General features: G+C 33.4%; 1 protein-coding gene across 2 annotated transcripts in view; it reads right to left on the minus strand.

Annotated features, from left to right (window-relative positions):
- Nucleotides 1-22,369, minus strand: part of LOC145260268 (1-phosphatidylinositol 4,5-bisphosphate phosphodiesterase delta-1-like) — a 316,049-nt gene that overhangs the window by 159,827 nt on the left and 133,853 nt on the right. For both annotated transcript variants that reach the window (XM_080118103.1, XM_080118100.1), the window contains exon 3: nt 13,726-13,796. In XM_080118103.1, the coding sequence (XP_079974229.1) occupies nt 13,726-13,796 (71 nt within the window). The remainder of the gene's footprint in view (nt 1-13,725; nt 13,797-22,369) is intronic.

Raw genomic sequence — 22,369 nt, forward strand, 5'->3', positions numbered from 1 at the left:
ACAATTAACATCTTAGTATCTGTGCCTAGGCCTAGACGTGGATTCCATGAACAAAGCTTTTTTATTAGAGCTGCGCGCCTGTGGAATTGTCTTCCGTTTTCCTGCTTTCCGGCTGACTACAATATGGTTGTCTTCAAGTCTAACGTAAATAGGTTCTTGATGAGCCGTTCCATATAAGTTATCAAATTTAACAAATTTTCATTACTAATGATTACTATATTGTCTAATCTCTACTGTACACTCTTTAACCCTTATCCTTGAGTGGCCTCTTGGCCTTGATAATGAGTTGATACCTATGAAAAAAAAAAGAAAAAGTCCAATGTGAACAAGTTCTAATTGAATCGTCCCCCTAAGTAATCCAAGTTTCAAAATTCCCACTGTTTACTATGCTAAAGTCACAGTGACTAATGTATGCCTATTGGCCCTTATCCTCGAGTGGCCTCTGGGCCTTGATAAGTGGTGACACCCTTGTAAAAAAAAAAAAAAAAAAAAAAAAAAATAGTATATGCTTGACTGCATCAAGTTAAGCAAAAACAAAATTTAATCCTAGAAAAAATTCATTTAAATATTTAATTTCTGGAAAAAATATATGTAATGGATGATAATTTTAATGTCAAAAAGTTACTAATCAGCAACAAAGAGTGGACAATAGCAAGCTGTTATTGTAATTTGAGGAAGGGAGTTATGGTCTCTTCTCTTTTTGACAGGGACCATTGTAGTAACATCCTGCCAAGTGTCACACACCTGTGAGAGTTCATGAAAATTAAATATGGTTACTGTATTTGATTATTTTTGTCTTGTGAAGATATATTTCACATCGTTCAACCCATTTTTTGCAGAAAAAAAAAAAAATTAAAAAAGGCTAAAAAAAAAAATTATTTTTTCATTTTCCTTTGATTCAACCCAAACAAAGCACATTGCCATCAAAGCATAAAAGCGGATGTAGCTACATTGAAGCATTGTTTAGCATGTATATAAAGATAATTTATAGAATACAAAATATAAAAAGATGAACAAAGGTAGAAGATATAGAATGCATAAGTGTAATGGATGGACACAAACTGAAGCAAATTAAAATATATAACAGTAGAATGAGTTATGCAGGTTCACTTTTCATTAATACAATATATATATCTATATATGCATAAAAGTGAACGTGTGTGTGTGTGTGTCTGTATATTTTCCTATGCAATAACTGTCAATTTTTAGTCTACAGACTCGAAATTTGATATACAGGGTACTGAGATTTGGGAAAATCGATGCGATCGGTTTTCGGCCAGAAATTTGACTGTTAAGGGGTCAAAGTTCAACGATTTGACCTTTGAGAACTCTACCTAACTCCTCCGCCAATTTTGGATCTAAACACTTGAAATTGTAGATATAGGTTCCTTGGACATGGATCTAACTTAATAACTTGATTTGAGCCCAAAACAATAAATGTTAAGGGGTCATAATAGGGATCAAAGTTTAAAAAATTGATCGCTCTTTTTTTTTTTTTTTGCTCAGCATACACCTCAAGAACCCGGGCAACGCTGGGCCGCCATGCTAGTATATATATATATATATATATATACATAAAAATTAATATTTGGTTCGTTAAAAATGAATAAAACCATATTTTTACGTTACCAATTTAATTGAAATTTTCAGAAAATCTATTTTTAAAGTCAAAGAATGTTTGCATGTTATTAAAATAATTTAACATTGCGAATTATGAAAATATTAAATTATAAATGAAAATATTTTTCGTAACTGCGAGATTGTCCCCAGTTCATTTCCGGTAGAAATGAGCCTTCACTTATTGAGATAAGTATTATTTGTATTAATTTTTATGATACTCATGCAAAGAGTGATCCGTGATGAAATAATAACGTTATTATTTAAAAAGCCATTCTTAACATGGGGAGGGGAGGGTGTTTTGTACCTATTCTGTACTTTAACCTTACAATTGAATAAAAAAAACATATCGTAAAACTTAAATTTGGAAATACGGTTTAAAAAATAGCGCGGATCACTCACTGCATTTTTTCCTTTTATTATTCTTAAAGAGTAAAACTTTTCTTATTCATGAAAAGAGTTAAGCCTACGTAAATAAATAAATAAATAAATGCTTGTATATGTGACAAATCATCAATAAATGGTTTAGTTACTTTTTTTTTTAATTATTTATGAAAAGAGTTAACGTAAATAATCTTTGTAAAAGTAAGTGCGTAATTTCTATACTTATAGGTTTTTGGAAATTTTTTCACTGGATTATTATTGATTGGACACTAATTAAACAGATTATTAAAAAAAAAAATTTAAAAAAGAAATCATTATTTCGACATTTGAAAGTGGGGCTCACTTTTTAGTTATGTTCTGATAAATCAGTCACCCATTTTGTAACCAATAAAAACGCGGTATATCAAAACCATAGAAAGTAAAAATAATATGAGTCTCTACCGCATTTGTAAGTCAGAAATATATTTGTTTCTCAAAGAAAAAAAATAGATTGAACATGACTTTTTTATTGTTTTTATGAAAATAAAGTTTCGAGTTTAAAAAAATTTTTTTTTTTACTTATTTAGTTAAAAGTCAGTTTGTTGGTGTTGTTTTTTTTTTTAAATAATTTGTTTTTATGAAAGGTGAGGGTTTTTTGTTTTTTTTTCAAAACTTGTTTTTTTTTTCAAATTTTTTTAAGTATTATAAATTTCACTAACATGCTGGAGAAATGTTAGTGCTAATGCAGAGAGTGATCCGTGCTATTTTTTAAATTGTATTTCCACGTTTAATTAAAGTTTTATATGTTGTTTTTTTTTATTCAATTGTAAGGTTAAAGTACAGAATAGGTACAAAACACCCTACCCATGTTAAGAATGGCTTTTAAAATAATAACATTATTATTTCAGCACAGATCACTCTCTGCATGAGTACCCAAATGTTTCATAATTTGGTATTTTTTTAGATTAGGTCCACCTCCACAATTTTCCTTTAAATGACGACATTTAAAGGTTTTTGAGTATGCTGAATACGGAAATCGCATTGAAATTTTGTGGAAATCAGTAGTTATCAAGATATAAAAAGTTATATTATACATTGTATTCTTTGGCGGCCATCTTTTTACGCGCGCACGCAACCATAAACAAATTCACGCGCGTAAAAAAGATGGCCGCCAAAGATTACAATGCATAATACAACTTTTTATATCTTGATAACTACTTATTTCTGCAAAATTTCAATGCGATTTTCGTATTCAGCATAGTCGAAAACCATTACAAGTCGTCATTTAAAAGAAAATTGAGGAGGTGGACCTAATCTAAAAATTTACCAATAATTTTCCATCCCGTACGCCTCCCGATACATTGCTTCGTCAACGTGCGACCATTTTATATTTCCCGAAGACATTTCCGTATTTAGCAAAAAATGGGTGACAGATTTACCAGAACGTGGTAACTAAAAAGTGAGTACCCCTTTCAAATGTTGAAATAATTTTTTTTTTTCAATTCTTTTTCATAATCTGGTTAGTGTTCAATCAATAATAATCCAGTGAAAAAATTTCAAAAAACCTATCAGTATAGAAACTCCACCACGTAAGTAAATAAATAAAAAATGTTACGCGCGCATGCGTTAGCCTTGACTAGGGGGGTTAGTGTTCAATCAAAAAAAATTTCAAAAAACCTATCAGTATAGAAATTCGCATGGGGGTGATGGTTTTGTATAACTCCGCCACGTAAGTAAATAAATAAAAAATGTTACGTGCACATGCGTTAGCCTGGACTGGGGGGGGGGAACTCAGGGAACGACCATCAAATAATTCTGTGGGTCGCCATGGAAATCAACGCCCAATGAGTACCAAAATAGTTTTCATGATATTAAGAAATTTTTTTTCGAAAAGTGGCTGATCACTTTTCCATGTAAATCTAACTTAGAATGAGCACCCACTTTCTGGCCACCCGGGAAAAGCATTTATTTTCGTGTTTATTGGCTTAAAGGTTTTTTGACAAGGCAGTTTGGTACGCGAGTGCATATTTAACAGTTTTCGTTTATGCTCACGCATAGCATAAACAAAGGCTACGTCTGTGAAATGGAAAATAGTCCCATAGTTCAGGGGGTTATTACCATGCAAAAGAAATCAAACAAAAAACTTTTTAGCCAAGAAACACACAGAAAAATAAAAAAAAACCTAGCATCCATTTTTTTTCTATCGAATTCATTTGCTGTTTTTATTGAAAACTATTTCCCCCCCCCCCAGATTTTTGATATAATTTTCCATTAAGGGCCGTGCGTCTCACGTTCGTACATAACAAAATTCTTTTTGTAGACTTCGGTGAGCTAAAAACAAATCTGCAAACAGTTTCCGTTGCAAAAAAATAGTTTTTATGATATGAAGAAATTACTTTTTCGAAAAGTGGGCAATCACTTTTCCATGTAAATCTAACTTAAAATGAGCACCCACTTTCTAGCCACCTAAGAGAGGGGGGATTTTTTCCCATGTTTATTGGCTAAACAGCTTTCGTTTATGCTCACGCATAGCGTAAACGAAGGCTACGGCTGTGAAATGGAAAATAGTCCCAGAGTTCAGGGGTTATTACCAAACAAAAGAAATCAAACAAAAAACTTTTTAGCCAAGAAACACACAGAAAAATGCCCCTCTCTCAGGTGGCCAGAAAGTGGGTGCTCATTCTAAGTTAAATTTACATTGACAAATGATCACCCACTTTTCGAAAAAGTAATTTCATGAAAACTTTCTTTTTGCTACGGAAACGGTTTGCAGATTCGTTTTTAGCACACCAAAATCTACAATAAAATATTTCGTTATATACGAACGTGAAACGGGCTTTAAAGTAAAATAATACCGGATTTTTTGGAGCAGATTTGCCGTTTAGTTGTACAAATATCCTCAAACCAGGTAATCACTAAAAGGGACTTTTAAAAGTCGTCACCTGTATCGAGCAAAAGTTTAAAACCACCGATTATATGCCAGCCTACGTCATAACATATTAAGTGAGTTCCTAACAGTATTTTGTATAGTTTTTTTAGTTTAAACTCATTTTCCCAAAATTTCCCCAAACTTAACGTGTTCGATACAGTCTGCCGCCATTTGTATTTTTCAGATATACCGATAAACATTGAATGTTTTTGAACCGATTATACATTACATAAAAACACTAAAATCTTATCCAGTTAGGTAGAACATTTACTTTTCTTGGCTTTGATAACATTTATTTGTTATATATTTATTTTTTGACAACTTTTTTGTATCTGTGTTTAGTAATATGAACCCTTTTCATTTAATGTAACGTTTAGTCGGCTTGAAAAACAGTGTTTATCGGTGTATTTGAAAGCTACAAATGGTGGCGGACACTGTTCATTACTTTAAATTAGAGAAAGTGAGTTAAAACTAAAAAACTATACAAAATACTGTCAGAAACCCACCGATTATGCCAGCTTATATCATGGTAACATATATTTGTGGGGTTTCAGACACTGTTTTGTATAGTTTTTAGTTTTCAACTTACTTTCCCAAACTTAACGTATTGAACAGAGTCTGCGACCATTTCTGTTTTTCGAGCCGATTAAACATTTTACATTACATAAAAACACTAAACAATTATCCAGTTAGGTAGAAACGTAACTTACCTTACCTTTCATTTATTTGTTTTTGGACAACTTTTTCGAATCTGTGTATAGTAACCCCCCCCCATCAACCAAATATTAATTACTAACTCACATTTTTGTATACAGAAAAAAAAAAAAAAAAAAAACATTTAGCGTTTCAACATTTTTGCTACGTTCGGCTTCATCCACTGATTGTTGGTCGAGTCCAAACCATGAATGATTGACAGAAACTCCCGAGGATCCAGATCAAATTTGTGAGAGTACCATTTTTTTTCATTTTCACCTTCTTTTTCACTTTTTGGAGTGGATTGCTGTACTAAGAATAAAAGAAACATGCATTTTTCTCTTTTTATTAAATTTTTACATTACACCAAATTGAGCCTCTGCAACGCGTGGCAGGGTACAGCTAGTATATATATATGTGTGTGTGTGTGTGCATATGTGACCTAGTGACCTAGCAAGGCCACACGGGAAACAACCAAGCAAAAAAACAAACTAAACAAAATTCATCCCAAAGCGACAAAACTAAAGCTGGCCTGCCAGGACAATATATATATAAATGCAAGCAAATTTGGGCATATTTTATTGGTTTGAAAATGTAGGGCATATTTTATTGGTTTGAAAATGTAAAGGGTTTTTTTTTTACCAATTGTCATAAAATTTTAACCATAGAATATTGTTATAATCTTCAAAAGCCTACAAATTTTCATGTAGTTTCATCCGATAGAATCAAAGATATGTCCAGTTGTAAAGTACGCATAAATATTATATTTCAATTAATGCAGAATTCTTATTTACTATCAACAGAAATACCATAGTAATTAAACGTAACATAAAATTTCCTTAAAAAAAAAATTAAATAAAAAAAAAACAGAAAGAAACTGAGACATGTGTACGTGTTATGTTTTTTCTAAACAGTTCACATCTTGTCAGTAAAAAAAAAAAAAAAATACTCGAGCTAAAACCAAAACCTAAAGACAGTGAGTCAAGTAGGATAACCATCAGGATAGCTTGACACGTTCTTTAAAAAGTGTTTTCAAACCTACTTATTCCTAACTTAAGTAATTTGTCATGTAAACAATTCATGCATGCACATTCATGAAACAGTTGACAAACAAAAATCTGATTACCCCCAATTTTTACTCCTTAGCAGCCCTTTTATCTGAATGGAAGCCAATTATAAAGTTTTCCACATATCTGAATAACTTATATACCAAATTTCAAGTCTGTAGATCAAAATTTTGTTAAGTATATAAGCTGAGAAGTGTCCTCACACACACACACACACACACAAACATTCTCACTTTTATAGATATACTAGATGTATCTGGCGTTGCCCAGTATTAAATGTACTGTTAAATTCCTTAAAAAAACAAAGAAACTGAGACATGTGAATGCGAGTATTATGTTTTTTCTAAACAGTCACTTCTTGTAAGTGAAAAAAATACTCGAGCTGGGATCGAAACCAAAATAGAAAGTTAAGTACGATAACCATTAGATCAGCTTGCCACAATCGTTAAAAAGGGTTTTCAAACCTCATGAAACAGTTGACAAACAAAAATCTGATGACGCCCAAGTACCAATTTTTAAATTTTGAGTCCTTAGCAGCCATTTTTTTCTGGATGAAAATCGATTAAAAAGTTTTCCACATGTCTGAATACTCTATATATCAAATTTCAAGTCTGTAGATCAAAAAATCATTGAGTATATAGGTTGAGAAGTGTCCTCACACACACACACACACATTCTCACTTTTATAGATAGATAGATTAGAGTTTTCATAATGTGAGATGATAGAATTTTTTCCCACAATCAAACAATGAAGCTCACACCAGCCATGCAATATATATATATATATATATATATATATATATGTGTGTTTTATTTTTTTTATTACTGTTTTATCTGTTTGTTACATATGTTTCAGATGTTGGACCATGTTTACGATCCAACAGCCTCATCAGACCTTACAGAAATGGTTGTTAGTATTAGGAAGAAGTGTTTTAGAAGAAATACGAAAAAAGGAAAAAAAAGAGGAGGGGGAGGTAGGAGATAATAAGTGGGGAGGGAGACGGGTATTAACAATATTTCAGTTTTGAGGGTTAAGATACATTAGATTGTATTGTGTGTGTTGGGGGGGGGGTAGCAGATTCAGGTAGGCGTGGGTGGAGATATATGGATATAGGGGGGAGGAGGTGGAAAAAAGATGGTAAAGAAAAGAAAAAGAGACGGGAGTAAGTAGAGGAGGAGGGAGTTTCAATTTTTTAGGTTTTAAATTTTAACTGCCTTTTGCTTGTTCCTAAAGTATATTAAGTAGATGAGAAAGAGAGAGGGAAAGAGGGAGAGCGGGAGGGAAAGAGAGCGAGAGAGGGAAAGGGTTAGTGTAGATGTCATGTCTTTTGACAGGTACAGGGTTCATTTCAGTTTACAGTGGGTTGTTTTTTTTATAATACATACGAAAATATGCATACATACATATATATATATATATATATATATAAAATGTTTATGGCATATTAACCCTTTTCAGGTCATTTAATGGTTAATCCAGTTATTTTATTTTGATAAAAGTTTATGATTCTTTTGTGAAATTTATTTAAAGTTTTCCTGGTCCATTAGGATTTATTTTCAATCGACATTTCTTTAAATTCTTTGTTGGATGTGGTTTGTTTTATGTTGGAGTAAGTTGCATAATTTTGTTTTGCGTTTTCTTTTCTATTGAGAATCTATCTTTAGATGTTTTGTCATTTCTGTGTTTTTCAATATTTTGAGATTAAACTAGTGATCTTTCTCACCTTTCCTTTTTTTTGAAGTTGTTTGTTAGCTTTAGTTTTTTCTGTGGTTATTTTAATATTGTCAGGTATGTTAGTCTAAGCATTTTGTTTTTAGATTTTTTTTATTTGGCTTGTTTTTCTTAATTTATGTTAAGAGTTTGGTTGCTTCCTTTTACAGCATATCAATCCTTTTCAGATTTGATGCTGGACCCAATTACTTTGGTAAAAGCTCCCATATTTCAAGTTTCTTATTTCTTTAAAAATGTATTCATGGTGCTTAATTTGGTTGTTTTGTTTTATGGCATGTTAACCTTTTTCAGGTTAGTTAATGCTGAATCCAGTCATTTTGGTAAAAGATTTATGCTTCCAGTCTTTTATATCTTCAAAATATTTATTCATGGTGTTTGGTTTGGTTCTTTTGTAGTGGAAAATTGTTTTTGTCTTTGGCTTTGCAATACATGATCAAGTTATATGGGATGTGTCCCTCACTAGTTTTCAGTGAAAAAGGTTCCCAGAGTTTATAATCAAATGTGAGAATACGAGAGACATCTAATATAGTAAACAAAATGAGTTCAGAAGGCGTACATTCACAAAAGAGATATTTTATGTTTAAAATGGAAGGTTACAGCAATAGAAAAAATACAGAATGTTTGAATATTTTTAGAGTTCTTGTAAAAACGAGGGGGGATTTAATAGTTGAGACATTGAAGAAGTTCGAGTCAGTTAATTAAGAGCCATGTGTTATAGGGGTCAGGAGATCGTAATCAAAACTTCTCTGCACATTTATGCAGTCATATTTCATCAAAAGTTATTGATAAGAGTCAATGTTCATTTCATTTTGTACTAAGAAAAGAGTTCAGTGCATTCGGAATGTCTGACTTTGGTTTTGATTGAGGTGACGAGAGTAGAGGGATTCAAACAGTTAGTGTATGTGTGTGTGTTGAGTTTTGTAAGTGTGAGTCTGCACGAGTTGAGATGCTAGTAGGCATGAAGCCCAACAGAGGTGCACCAGTTTATGGATTTCTGTTCAGCTAATTATTGAGGAAAAATCTGTCTTTTTAAGGGATTGAGGTGGCTCCCAGAAAGACTATTTCAAATAAATTTAGACAGTTTTCTGATTGGTCTAAAATATGTTTTTATTCAGGATAGTATATGTGCAGACGATGTGCGTAAAAACAAGTTTGCACATTTTGATTTTGGACACCGATGTGTAAACATTGGCTGCAACAGTTTTGCAAAGAAAAAGGAAAAAAAAAAAAAAACATTAATATCAATGTTAGGTTCATTTTAGGCCAGGAAGCCAGTGAATTAGAGTAATTGGGCTGCTGCCGATTGTCTTTTGTTCTTTACCTGGTTTCATTGCGCAGTTAATTCTACGAGTAGTGTTTTTTAATTGCTTATCAGGGACATTAGGTTTTCAGGTTTATTATCATTATTTTTTTTCCATATCTGATTGACATTTCCAGCTTCCAAAATGGCTGTTTTAAGAGGTCACTATCCAGGCATACAATACTGTAGATATTGAGATTTCAACAATTTTCCTTGCTTCTAGAAAAAAATTTTTTTTGTATAATTAACTCTATTGACTGCTTTTTTCTTTTTTTGCCAAACTTATCTGGCTACATTCTTGAATAAACTCTAGGTAACCCAACCCAATGTGCAGGAACCCCCCCCCCCCCAAAAAAAAAGCCAGCCAAATACTGCCATTTTTGCTTCTTGAATTTGCTTTGCAAGATGTAAAATTTTTGGGTTTTTTTTTTATGGAAATCACTCCAGACGAGGCATGAAGCTACCTGATGTAAGGAGCTATAAAAAAAAAAGTGCTTTAAGGTCAAAAGCTTGTCATTGATGGAATAGATTATGACTTAGAAATCAGCCGTTCTTCCCTCTTTGTCAGAAACATCGCTTTTGGAATGTAAGGTCTAAATGACAAAATAAGGGAAATAAATTGCAGAAAGTAAGCCCAATCTATTTAATATATTTAATAATAGCATGGGTGCCCGGCATTGCCCGGGGGCTTGTAAGTGTGTGTTTAGGAAAAAAAAAAAAAAGTTGTAGCAGGCTTGAACCCATGACGCGAAGGCGGAAAAGAAAGTGGAGGTGTGTGTAAGGGTGTTGGTTGAGCAAAAAAAAGTCATAGTAGACTGGCAGGTTCAAACCCGTACCGCAAAGGAGGAAAAGAACAAAAAAAATGTGACGCGTTAGCTGTTATGCCTATCACCAAACCGGAAGTAACGTAGGTTTAAATTAAGGCTAGCCAATCGAAAAGAGGCGATGGCTTTCGAAAATATTGGCGAAAAAAGCGACCCCTCTCTGAAGAAAAGTGCCAAATTGATGGTGAAGGAATTAATATTTTTAGCCAATTTTGCGATATTTGTCATCCGAAGGGTTGAGCTTCAAAACGATACTGATCTTGTGAAAATCCTTCACTTCCGTCAAAAGTTTTTGCAAGACATACAAATATACATACATACATTTAAACAGACAGGTGAGATTTCTATAATAGATGATTATTCTATTTCTTAATTTTAAGATGAGGATTAGTAGTTTATATTTAAATTATTCAAACTGTTGTTAGCAATATTCAAAATCAGATTCAAAATTAAAATACTAGTTCAAATAATCCAAATTATCTATGATTATTCGAATATATAAAAAAACAGGTACTTATTCATACTTGTACTTATTCAGGAAAACAAAAAGAAAAACCTTTATGGTGTACTTACTTATCACAGCACAAAGATGTTTTATTCCACAATTCACAACAATTGATCAAAAAAGTAGTTTTTTTTTATTATTTAAGAAAATCAAATTTTATGCTTTTTAACAACTATTTTTACCTTGACTAAAAAATAAATTGAGTTGTCCCCCTTGCGAGATGTCTACTGTTGAATTCAAACAAAGATGATAAATGGTCTCTGTCATCGCACACGTTATAAAATTTGGTTTTCTTAAAAAACAAAACAAAACAAAAAAACTATTTCATCAAATGCCGTGATTTTTAGAATATGCCATCTCTGTCCTATGATGGGTACATACATCAGAATAACATTTTATGCATTTTATTTACATAAAATTTTCATTATAAGTGTAACTCTGAATAAACATCAAAATCTATTATGTAACATTTAATATAATTATTAAAGTGATACAAAATTTAAACTATCATGTGTTGTTTAAAAGTAACCATTACTATACATGCATGACTTTGAAGCAAATAGAAAGAAACTATCAAAGACTTTAAATTAAAAATGACGGCAAAAGATAACATAATTATGTAATCTATAGAAATCTGCACTGTATTGACTCGGTACATAATCTTCAATATAATGGCGATAAAATTATTCCAATTTTCTAAAAGATTTGCTTATCAGATGATACAATACACAAGTCATTCAGTGTTTGTTGCTTTTATGTGGCTCCCAATGTTGTATGTAATTAATTAACTTTTGGTTTTGGTCCTTTTTTCATTATTATTACCTTCAGATAGACATAAACTTATAGAAATATGAACAATTATTCCTTTCAGATTGAATAACTACACAGATTTGTGTTTTTTCATATCTTTATATTGATAAATTTATAGATACATAATAAAAATAACATGCTAAAACATTTTTCTTTTTAATCTCGTTGAATATAGAGCTGAATCCAAGCAATTTCTATTCAAATCATGTCCGGAATAACTCAAGGAAAACAGCCGAGTTGCCGCAAGCGTCACATTTGTAAACTTTGCCAACTGAGTTCTTTCTTTCTTTCAGTTAGTGAGAAAACCTATCACCTAACTTTTCCCTAAAAATGTCAATTGAACTTATATTAAGTAGAATACTTATTTATTTATTTATTTTTTTTTTAATGGAGAGTAGACAATACATTGTGGATGCATTATCAGTAGCTCTTGTAACTCCAACTTCTTCTAATTTGTTTCTCAATCCTCATTTAGAAAGAGCTATTTTTCAAACAAAAGGAGAAGAAAAAGCTGTATTCTAGGTTGCCAGTATTTTTGTGTGATGTCAAAAATGTTCTGTTTCTGTTTCTATCCTTGTGGCCATGTCATTAATAAGGGTGCTGGAGGTAAATGTTTTATCTGGGCTGACGTTATCCACCTGATAGTCAGAGACTTGAAACATGGATTAACCGCTAAGAAATCCATCCTATCAGCAGATGTAAAGTACTGGGGCTGCTGCATTGCCATTTGGTGAATGGATTCTGGACCATGCAGTAACTTCTGGTGGGGCTTCTCGATGCCATATTAGTTGGTAATTGTTTCTTTTTCTCTCTTACTTTCCCTCTCTGCCTTGCTCTAACAGTCTGTGAACCTGTTCCACAAATTCCAAAACTCTATGAAAAGTCTCCAGAAAATATACACGATTTAACCCAGAACTCCAATTTCCAATGTAGATCCCCACTACCATGTCTCCTTCAACATCAAGGGTCTATGTTCAAACCTTTTAGCAGTGAAAACTCAATTACAGGAGACCAAACCAGACCTCATCTTCCTAAGCAAAACTGGCATTGGAAGTTTCACCAAACTGGAAGTGAGAAATGTTTAAATTAAAGCTAGATAATCGAAAAGAGGGGATGACTTTGGAAAATATTGGTGAAAAAAGCGACCCCTCACTGTAGAAAAGTGCCCTGAAGTGAAGGAATTAATGTTTTGGGCCAATTTTTCGATATTTGTTGTTCAAAGGATTGAGCTTAAAAATGATACCAATCTCATAAGAATCTGTTGCCCCTGTCAAAAGTTTTAGGCAGACATACATACATTTAAACAGACAGATGAGATTTATGTATTAGATTATAGTTTATTTTATTATTATTTATGTAAGAAATTGTAACTTTTTCATATTTTAAAGAGGAAAATGTCCTCATGGCAGAAGTAATAGTGTAGTTTTGGCTTCAGACAGATACCAAATCTTCATTATCTTTATACAAATCTATCATTAAAGTTTGAAGAGACGTCTGACTGTTGCTGATTACACACCAAACAGGAAACAGTTTTCTTATGCATGACGTTACAGTCACGCGTTCTTGTCTTTTGGTGTCTACATCATCCTTCAAAATATATATCAGCAGCATCGCCCACACCTGGAATTTTTTGTAATTTTTTCTGTGTAATTTTCAGTAACTTAACAAATCTCAGATTCTATGTTCCAGAAAATTGTCATTTTGGAAAAGTTTTAGGTTAAGTGTTTTTGTTTCATATCAGCTTGTATATCTCCAAACGTATTAGAATTACAAATTTTCTCAGCAACTGGTACATAGTTTGGACATGTGAGGGACTTCATTCCAACATTGTTTAGAAAATTTCTTCAAAAGTCTAAAACTGAAATAAAGATTAAAATACACTTACGTCAACTTTATTCAACTTTTTGGTGAAACAGTTCTCGCCTTCTCGAATCTCTTGGATATTAAACAAAGGAACTGTCAAAAAGATAAAAACAAAAAAAAATAATCAAATCATAGAAATAAGAAAAAAAATGTTATAAGAAAAAAAATTATGTTGTAGAATAGAATGTTCTTCAATTGCATCCCAAAACGGAGACAGATCTACATCATAAATATAATAAATGTATAGAACCTATTATTTCAATTATAAAGGTTGTCGCAACAGCATTTACCCAGCTATGAGCATCCTGGGAGATAAGATCACATGAGAATTAACCAATCATCAGTAACACAAGATTTGTTTTTTTTACTCAGATTCACCTCCAACCAGGCAAATCACCACCAATATGTAAAGCTACTGTGATTTATGGCCCATGCCTACTTTAAGTAGGGAGTTGGGCAGCAAAATGTTTATTCACATTACACTTAAATTTCTGCATTTGACTAATGTCAGAAACCAATATACAGGAAAAGAATTCGAAAGTCTAACAGTTTGAAAGAAGAAAGTTTTAGAGTAGATGGTTCTCTGGCATTGAGGGACTGCTACAGTGGAGGTGTTGGATTTTGCTGTTATAGGAGGCATTTAAATAGAGGCAACACAAGTGCTTCAAGTTCGGCGGAGCACATTTCATTAAAGGACTTTTAAAACAAGCGCAGGGATGTAACATTGCGTTGATGGGACGGGGTTGCAGCTTAGTTGACAACACAAGACCTATTAGATCGGAGACGCTTTTTCTTAACCCTGTCCACAAGAAAGTGGTTGGTGCACTGGCCCATATGTGGCAACAATATTCCATGCATGGACGAACGGGCTTTTGTAGCGATACTGTCAGGTGTGAGAATTTCAATAACACTCAGTGTTATTATCCATGGTGATTACTAGCAACACAAGATGCAAACGTACTGAGCGACATTTAAGCTTAAAACAAATTAGAAACATTGAATTCGGCTAGAACACAAATAAAATTAGCATTTTCAAGACGCGGAAATTACAGCAAAAAGGATGTGGATTGTAACACTAGGGATAATACTCAGAACACAATAAAGATTAATAAATGAATGTTACAGACATAGGTTCAGTTTGGTTTAGTTGTTTTATTTTACTGCATTTACAACATGGTCGTCTTCAAGTCCAATTTATACAAATTTTTGTTGAGACACCTAATTAAACTTATATATTATATATTTATATTTTACCCAACTTTCACCACTGCCAATCATTATGGTCTTGTCTCACCGGCCACCTGACATTCATCAACTCTTATCCTCGACTAGCCTCTGGGCCTTGATAAATGGTAACTCCCTTGTTACAAAAAAAAAATTACCCTTTTCAAGTTATTCAATGCTGAGAATCAGTCATTTTGGGTAAAAGATTTTATGCTTCAAATTCTTTATTTCTCATGGTGTTTGTTTTGGAGAGGAAAATTGTTGTTTTGGAGAGGAAAATTGTTGGCTTTAACATGATTGAGTTTTACGAAAGGAAAGGAAAAAAAAATATTGATGCGTTTTAGGTCAAGAAACCGCTGCCTTCAGACAGCCTGATCTGGTAACACCTATAACATAGAACAAGTAGATACAGACTACTCCAATCAAGAAGCCTGTGGAGAAATGTGTTTGAATACATTTCCAATGAGCTTATGCACTGTGTCAGGTAATGGCACCATGGAGCGATACCACAAAATCATTTTAACGTATAAGGGTCAGGAAACATGAATTGCTCTGCTAGCATAACATAATTCAGAATATATTTAAAATCTGTAGGAATATGTTTTAGCATTAAAATTAATAAACACATTTTGCATTTAAATTTACGTTGCAAACAAAGCTTTCACAGAATGAAAATTATTTAAAAAATTTATCTGAATTATATAATGTCCAACATTAAACCTAAAAGATACAGATATGAAAAAAAAACTTATAATTCCGATTAAAATATTGTAATTCTTTCAGATTTAAAAGATATTGTAATATTAATTTTTCACTAAAGTTTTAGCTTACAGACATAGAACAAAGCAGACAAATTCTAATACAAAGCACTGGAATCAGATAATGGTTGCATTTAATAAATCTTTGTCAAACTGAAGAACTATGAATGGCTTCTAATGATGTCATATCCCCCCCCCCTCACCACATAACAACTAAGAACAGCTTTACATTCATGCCATCTAAACTAAATAGAATTTTAAAAAACAAAAAGTAATTCAAAATGGTAGAAAAGTCTCTAGAATTTTATTTATGCTGAAGACAGACTTGTGAAATTTTGGCCAAAGAAAAATTGATCTACTCGTGAAACTCATGTCTGGAAACAAAAGTATTAATGAAATAAAACAAACAAAATATCAGAAAAATCTATAAATGAAAATAATTGTCAAAATTTCTAAGCCGCTTTTATTTTGATATAAACTTAAAACAAGTAAAAAAAAAAATATTTATATTTTGCAGTAGGGTTCAATTGCTTGTTTTACAACATATCAACTCTTTTTCGGGTGTCAAATCTAGTAATTTTACAGAAAGATGTTATTATTCATGGTGTTTGGTTTGATTGCTTTATAGAGGAAAAACACTGTTTTTGTCTTTGACTTTGCAGAACATGATTGAATTTTTCAAAGGGGAAGAAAAAATAACACCAACGTTTAGTGCATTTTAGGCCAGGAAGCCAGTATCTTCAAACAGCCTGATCCAGTAGCACCAAATATATTTTGCAGCCTAGCTGAAGAGAATGTAGGTAATACGGAACGAATAGGTTTGATGTTCTATTCAATATGAAACCAACCTATGAAATCAAAAAACATCTGTAATACGATAGATATGATCCTCATAAGCATTTATTTATGAATGCAGACTTTTTTTAAAAATTATTTATAACTGTCTAATAATGTATAATCTTGTACATTTCTCCAAATCTCCTAAAGACTAGTCAAGTCTAATAATACTAAACAACCCAAATTACAATGACATACACATATATTGGAGAAAACTTGAATGCCTACTAAACACTATCCTCAAGTGTCTACGATTTCCCTGTACAGGGGTTTGTCAGGACCATCTGGCATGAGGATACTTTTCCCTAGAAGTAAACAGATTAAATATCCAAAATTGCAGAATATTCGTGGCCCAAATAATGGCTAATCCACATTACACCTCAAGTAACAACACAAAACTAGATACGCCACCAGACCAGATGAATTCTTGTTCCGGAATCCAGTAATACCAAGAGACCACAAAAAGATACTATAACATATTAAAATGGTCAATTAAGGAGAGAAAACTTATGTTCTCAACTTCTTTATTGACTCAGTGTTTGAGAGGTAAAGGGGAACTTTGATGGAATATTTGAATATCTATGTATCTCATATAGAGATCAAATGTTAGCCCCAAGAAGGGGGCCCTTGATTTCTGATTGATTTCAACTGAAGTAAAACTAAACAAAAAAATATATAAATACATAAGACATGAACAATACATGCAAGTAAAATTATATAAATGCCAGAAAATTTTTATGCAGCTCAATCTATGTACAGATATTAATCGTCTCATCAGGAGTTCAACAAGATGAATAACATTGTTGAAACGTAGATTGATCCACGTATGGACTTTCCAATGCTTATATAATTTTACTTGATGAACAAAAAACTGGTGAAAAGAGAATTTCAAAATGTAGCCAAGAATACTGTATATGAATTCGTTAGATGTTTCACAAAGTAAAAAATGAGACTCCTACAGGATTCAAATCCTGTGCGAGTCTCATTTTTCAACTTGTGGTATTCTCTGCTTATTTTCCAGCCTTGCAGGTTAAATAATCATTTGTTTAGTAATATCAGGCATGCAAATAATAGCACCAACAACAAAAACCAAAGCAGCTTAATACATAACTTACTGTATACTGTTCAATATAAATTTCCAATATTAAAAACACAAATATACAAAGGACGTTCCAAAATTAATGCCTCCTATTTGTAACTTGGCCATTATGTTCGAACCGTGTTTGTTACAGTTCAAACCTTTCTTGGACCCACATGCCGTCTAGTACCACTGAAAAGGAACAAACAAACAAAAATAAATCCAACTCTGCTTTTCTTTGTTTCAACAAAAGGCATTTATTACCATTACTTTCCAAACAATACCTGCTTGTTTTTTTCTGTTTATTTTGTTTGCCATGAGATTAACAAAACCCTGTCATCTCGACACCAGCTTAAAAGTCTTGTTGCCACAAGGCCATCTCACCTTGCATGCATTTTTCTTTCTTTTGAGTTTTGTACTCAAACATGTTGTGCTGACTGAGCACTTTGTTTCAGAGTCTTTTTAAAGCTTGGCTGGCTTCGCTAATCTGTGCATGGAACGAAACTACATGACAATTTGCAGGCTTTTTGAAGATTATAATACTATTCTATGGTCAAAATTTTATAATTGGTAAAAAGGAACCTATAGTTTCATAATAATAAATTATGCCCAAATTTGCCTATATATAAGTGTCCTGCAGACCAGCTTCAGTTTTGCTGCTCCGGTTGTCTCCCCTATGGCTTTGCCAGGCCACCAATATTAAAGATTTATCTATCTCAAACAAGGATTAAAAAAGAAAATGACATAAATAAAGGGCAAATAATGAGAAGTAGTAGGAAGGGGCTGAATAATTACAAAGGTGGTGAGGAGAATAAGGAGGAAGATGGAAGGGAACAAAGAGAAGAGGGGAGAGGTAAGGGGATGGTGAAGGAGGAATGGAAGGAAGAAAAGGAAAGGTGGAAGGGAACACAGCAAGTCAAAAAACGAATGATTATCAAGAAAGAATTTTTTTTTTCTCTTAAACATTTATTAGTTTATAGTCAAATTTTTGGTGCTATGACGTCTTCTTCAGGAGTATAATCAATCGAGAACCACATCACTCTATATAAAAGCATCTAAGATATCAACGGATTCACACTCGAGAGTCAAAACAATGAAAAGAATACGCTGTTGTCACAACCCTAGTTATAACAGTAAACATTTTTTCCGTTTTCTCTGGGGAAGAGGGGAACTTGCTTGAATAATACTCTGGAGGTCTCCTTAATTCCATGTGCATTTAAATATAGCGTCATTCAAGATAAAGAACTTTCCTATTTTTTTTGTTAGTGTTGCCTAGAAGCCATAATCCAAAGTGCTCAATATCCTTTATAGAGCAAGTAGTAATCCAAAAGTGAGAAACAACAACAAAAAAATTCTGTTGTGGAGAGGAACGGATTACCCTAGATAGAGCATGTAGTAACCCAGAAGTTAATTACTTAGTTTAAGCATTGTTTTAAATAGAACTGCTTCCGAACACCCTCAAAAACCTCATCAGTATGTCCTGTATTTAAACATTCAGGTGATCAATCATCTCCTCTCAGTCTCCTATGTGTTATGAGTAAGTTGCTGGAATCTGGTTAATAGAGAAGCTGATGACACGACCATCTATGGCAACACATCAAAGGCCGTAAATGACAAAGTTCTCTCTAATTTTCTCTCCTCTGATCTTGAGCACATGGTACAATGGGGGAAGAGGTGGCTGGTCACTTAATTCATCCAAAACCAAGCTTCTATCTTTACATCATCAATGCTCTGATCCCCATCTGGCATCAATTGAAATGGATAGCTCTCGTCTTGGGGAGGCTCCATGTTTTGACAAGCTTCTGGGTTTGACCTTTACTCCTGATCTGAAATGGAACACATACATCAAATCTGTTGCCAAGGCTGCTGGAAAAATAATGAGATCGTTCAACCGTTCGAGTAGATATCTCACTGCTGATACAATTTTCTACCTATATAAGAGCAAAGTATGTCCAAGGATGGAGTACTGTTGCTACATCTGGTCAGGAGCTGCTAAAATCAGCCTATCCTGCCTTGACAGAGTACAAAATAGACTGTGGTTTAGTGGGGGATGCCCTTTTCTCTTTCCTGCAACCTCTCTCCCACAGAAGAGACATTGCGAGCCTGTCTTTGTTTTATCATTATTTCCATGGCAGGTGCTCGTCTGAGCTTCAATCCCTCATCCCCCTTGCCAATCTTTCACGAGAAACACCCGTCTGGCTGAAACTACTGTCAATAATTTTCCCCACTCTTTATCTGTGCCTAAATCCAAACGTAGATTCCATTAGCAAAGCTTCTTTCTTAGAACTGCACGCCAGTGGAACTCTCTGCCACTTGTCTGTTTCCCACCTGACTACAACTTGGACGTCTTCAAGTCCAACATAAACAAACTCCTGACAAACCGCCCCCTTAAGTAAGACATTCTATCAAAACCCCCAATACTAATGATTACTACAACACTATCTCATTGATTACTGTACACGGAATAACCCTTATCCCTGAGTAGCCTTCGGGCCTTGATAAGTGGTGACCCCTATGTAAAAAAAAAATAAACCACCTCAGATGTGCTAATAGTTATATATCATAGGATTAATGAATCTAATGAGGCTTCCTTTCGAGGGCAATTGCCATTGAGATATCAAAGGCCTTTGATAAGGTATGGCATAAAGGTCTACACGAAAAAATCTCCAGATACAGTATAGCGGGAAATGTCTTTTCAATTAGTAAATCATTTCTCTCTGATAGGTTCATAAGATTAGTGGTTGATGAGCAGAAATCAGAAGCTCACAGTAAATTACTGGAGTCCCTTAGGGTTCCATCCTGGGCCAAACCTCTCTTCCTGATCTACATAAACGATCTCCAAATCACATTTGTAGACATTTATGCTGACGACACTACCATCTCTGGCAACACTTTAAAGGCCATAAATAACCAAGTTCTCTCTGATTCTCTCTCTTCTGATCTTGAGCACAAGGTGTAATGGGGAAAGAGGTGGTTGGTTTATTTTAATGCATCTAAAAACCAAGCTTCTATCTTTACATCATCAATGCTCTGATCCCCATCTGATATCAATTGAAATGAATGGCTTTCATCTTGGGTAGGCTCTGTGTTTTGACAAGCTTTTGAGTTTCACCTTTACTCCTGATCTGAGATGGAACACATACATCAAATTTGTTACCAAGGCTGCTGGAAAAATAATGAGATCGTTCAACTGTTCGAGTAGATATCTCACTGCTGATACAATTTTCTACCTGTATAAGAGCAAAGTATGTCCAAGGATGGAGTACTGTTGCCACATCTGGGCAGGAGTTGCGAGAAGCTCTTATCCTGCTTTGACAAAGTTTAAAATAGACCGTAGCCTAGTGGGGGGGATGCCCTTTCCTCTTCCCTGTAACTTCTTTCCCAGGGAAGAGATTTTGCAAGCTTGTCTTTGCTTTATCACTATTTTCATGGCAAGTGTTCGTCTGAGCTGAAATTTATGCCCCCGGGCCATGATTTTCATAAAAAACACTAATCTAGCTGAAAATATTATCAATAATTTCCCCCACTGTTTATCTGTGCCTAAACCTAAAGCATAGATCCCATGAACAAAGCTTTCTTAGAACTGCACGCCTGTGGAACTGTTCTTTTCCTGTTTTCCAACTGCCTTCAAGTCCAATGTGAACAAATTCTTGATAAGTCAATTCCTTAAATAATCCAATCTACCAAATTCCCACTACTACCAATTACTATGATATATTCTTATTGACTACTGTACACTCATTAACCCTTATCATCGAGTAGCCTCCGGACTTCGCTAAGTGGTGACTCCTTAGTAAAAAAAAAAAAAAAAAAAAAAAAAGTGTGTTTAAACACAGTGTCACTCAGGATAAAGTACTTTGTCCTTTTGTAGGTGCTGCTTGAAAAGCATAATCGATAGTGTTCAGTAACCCAAAAGGTGAGATTATATTTAGTTTTAGTAGTGCTTTGGCGGCATAAATGTTATATTAACTATTGAACATCTGCGTTTTTTAATGGCCCCGAATAATGTCGGGTAATCTTGCTAGTTTAATATTTGTGCAAATTTTGGGAAGTTATTTGCAAACCCAAGTCTAATAACCTATAATAACTCACATAACACCTATGAGTAACTAAAAACAAAACAAAAAAAATCAGCTTTGATACAATAAATATGATTATATGATAAAGTCAGCAAATGAGTCCTAATTTGTATTAACTATATTAGTTCATCTTCATCCCTTTCTCTAAAGAGATGCGTCTGTTCGCAGCTACTCGGAAAGCAAATATTCATTTAGACTTACAAAAAAAATAAATATTAGATCAGTTCAGAATATTAACAGACATTTTCTGAAAGGGAAACTGAATTGATCTATTGTCTAATTCTCTGAATAGTTGTAATAGAATGCACCAAGTTTACCTTGCCCTATGGTATTTTTAGTCATGAGTTTTGTTTGTTGGTGAGTAGGTGTGTGTGTGTGTGTGTCGGAATACAAAAGAAACTTTACCAACAAAAACAAAAATACAAAGTTGCAGATTCCTAATCGAAATCACACCAATAATGCGAACATTGTTAATTAGTTTTTCATTTTTAGAATGTTATCATTAATCTCATTTGCAGCTACTTCGGTTTCTCACTATGTTCGCATTATAGGAAAACGAATGTTCACTCCATTCAAGCAGATTCTGTATTCAGTGACAAATAAAGAACTTACCCAAAGTTTATATTTCTCTCACACACAATGTTTTTTTTTTTCGTTTTACACTAGAGTCACCACTTATCAAGGCCCAAA

The sequence above is a fragment of the Euprymna scolopes genome, chromosome 3 (assembly GCF_053919585.1).
Source record: "Euprymna scolopes isolate OS-2025 chromosome 3, ASM5391958v1, whole genome shotgun sequence".
NCBI lineage: Eukaryota > Metazoa > Mollusca > Cephalopoda > Sepiida > Sepiolidae > Euprymna > Euprymna scolopes.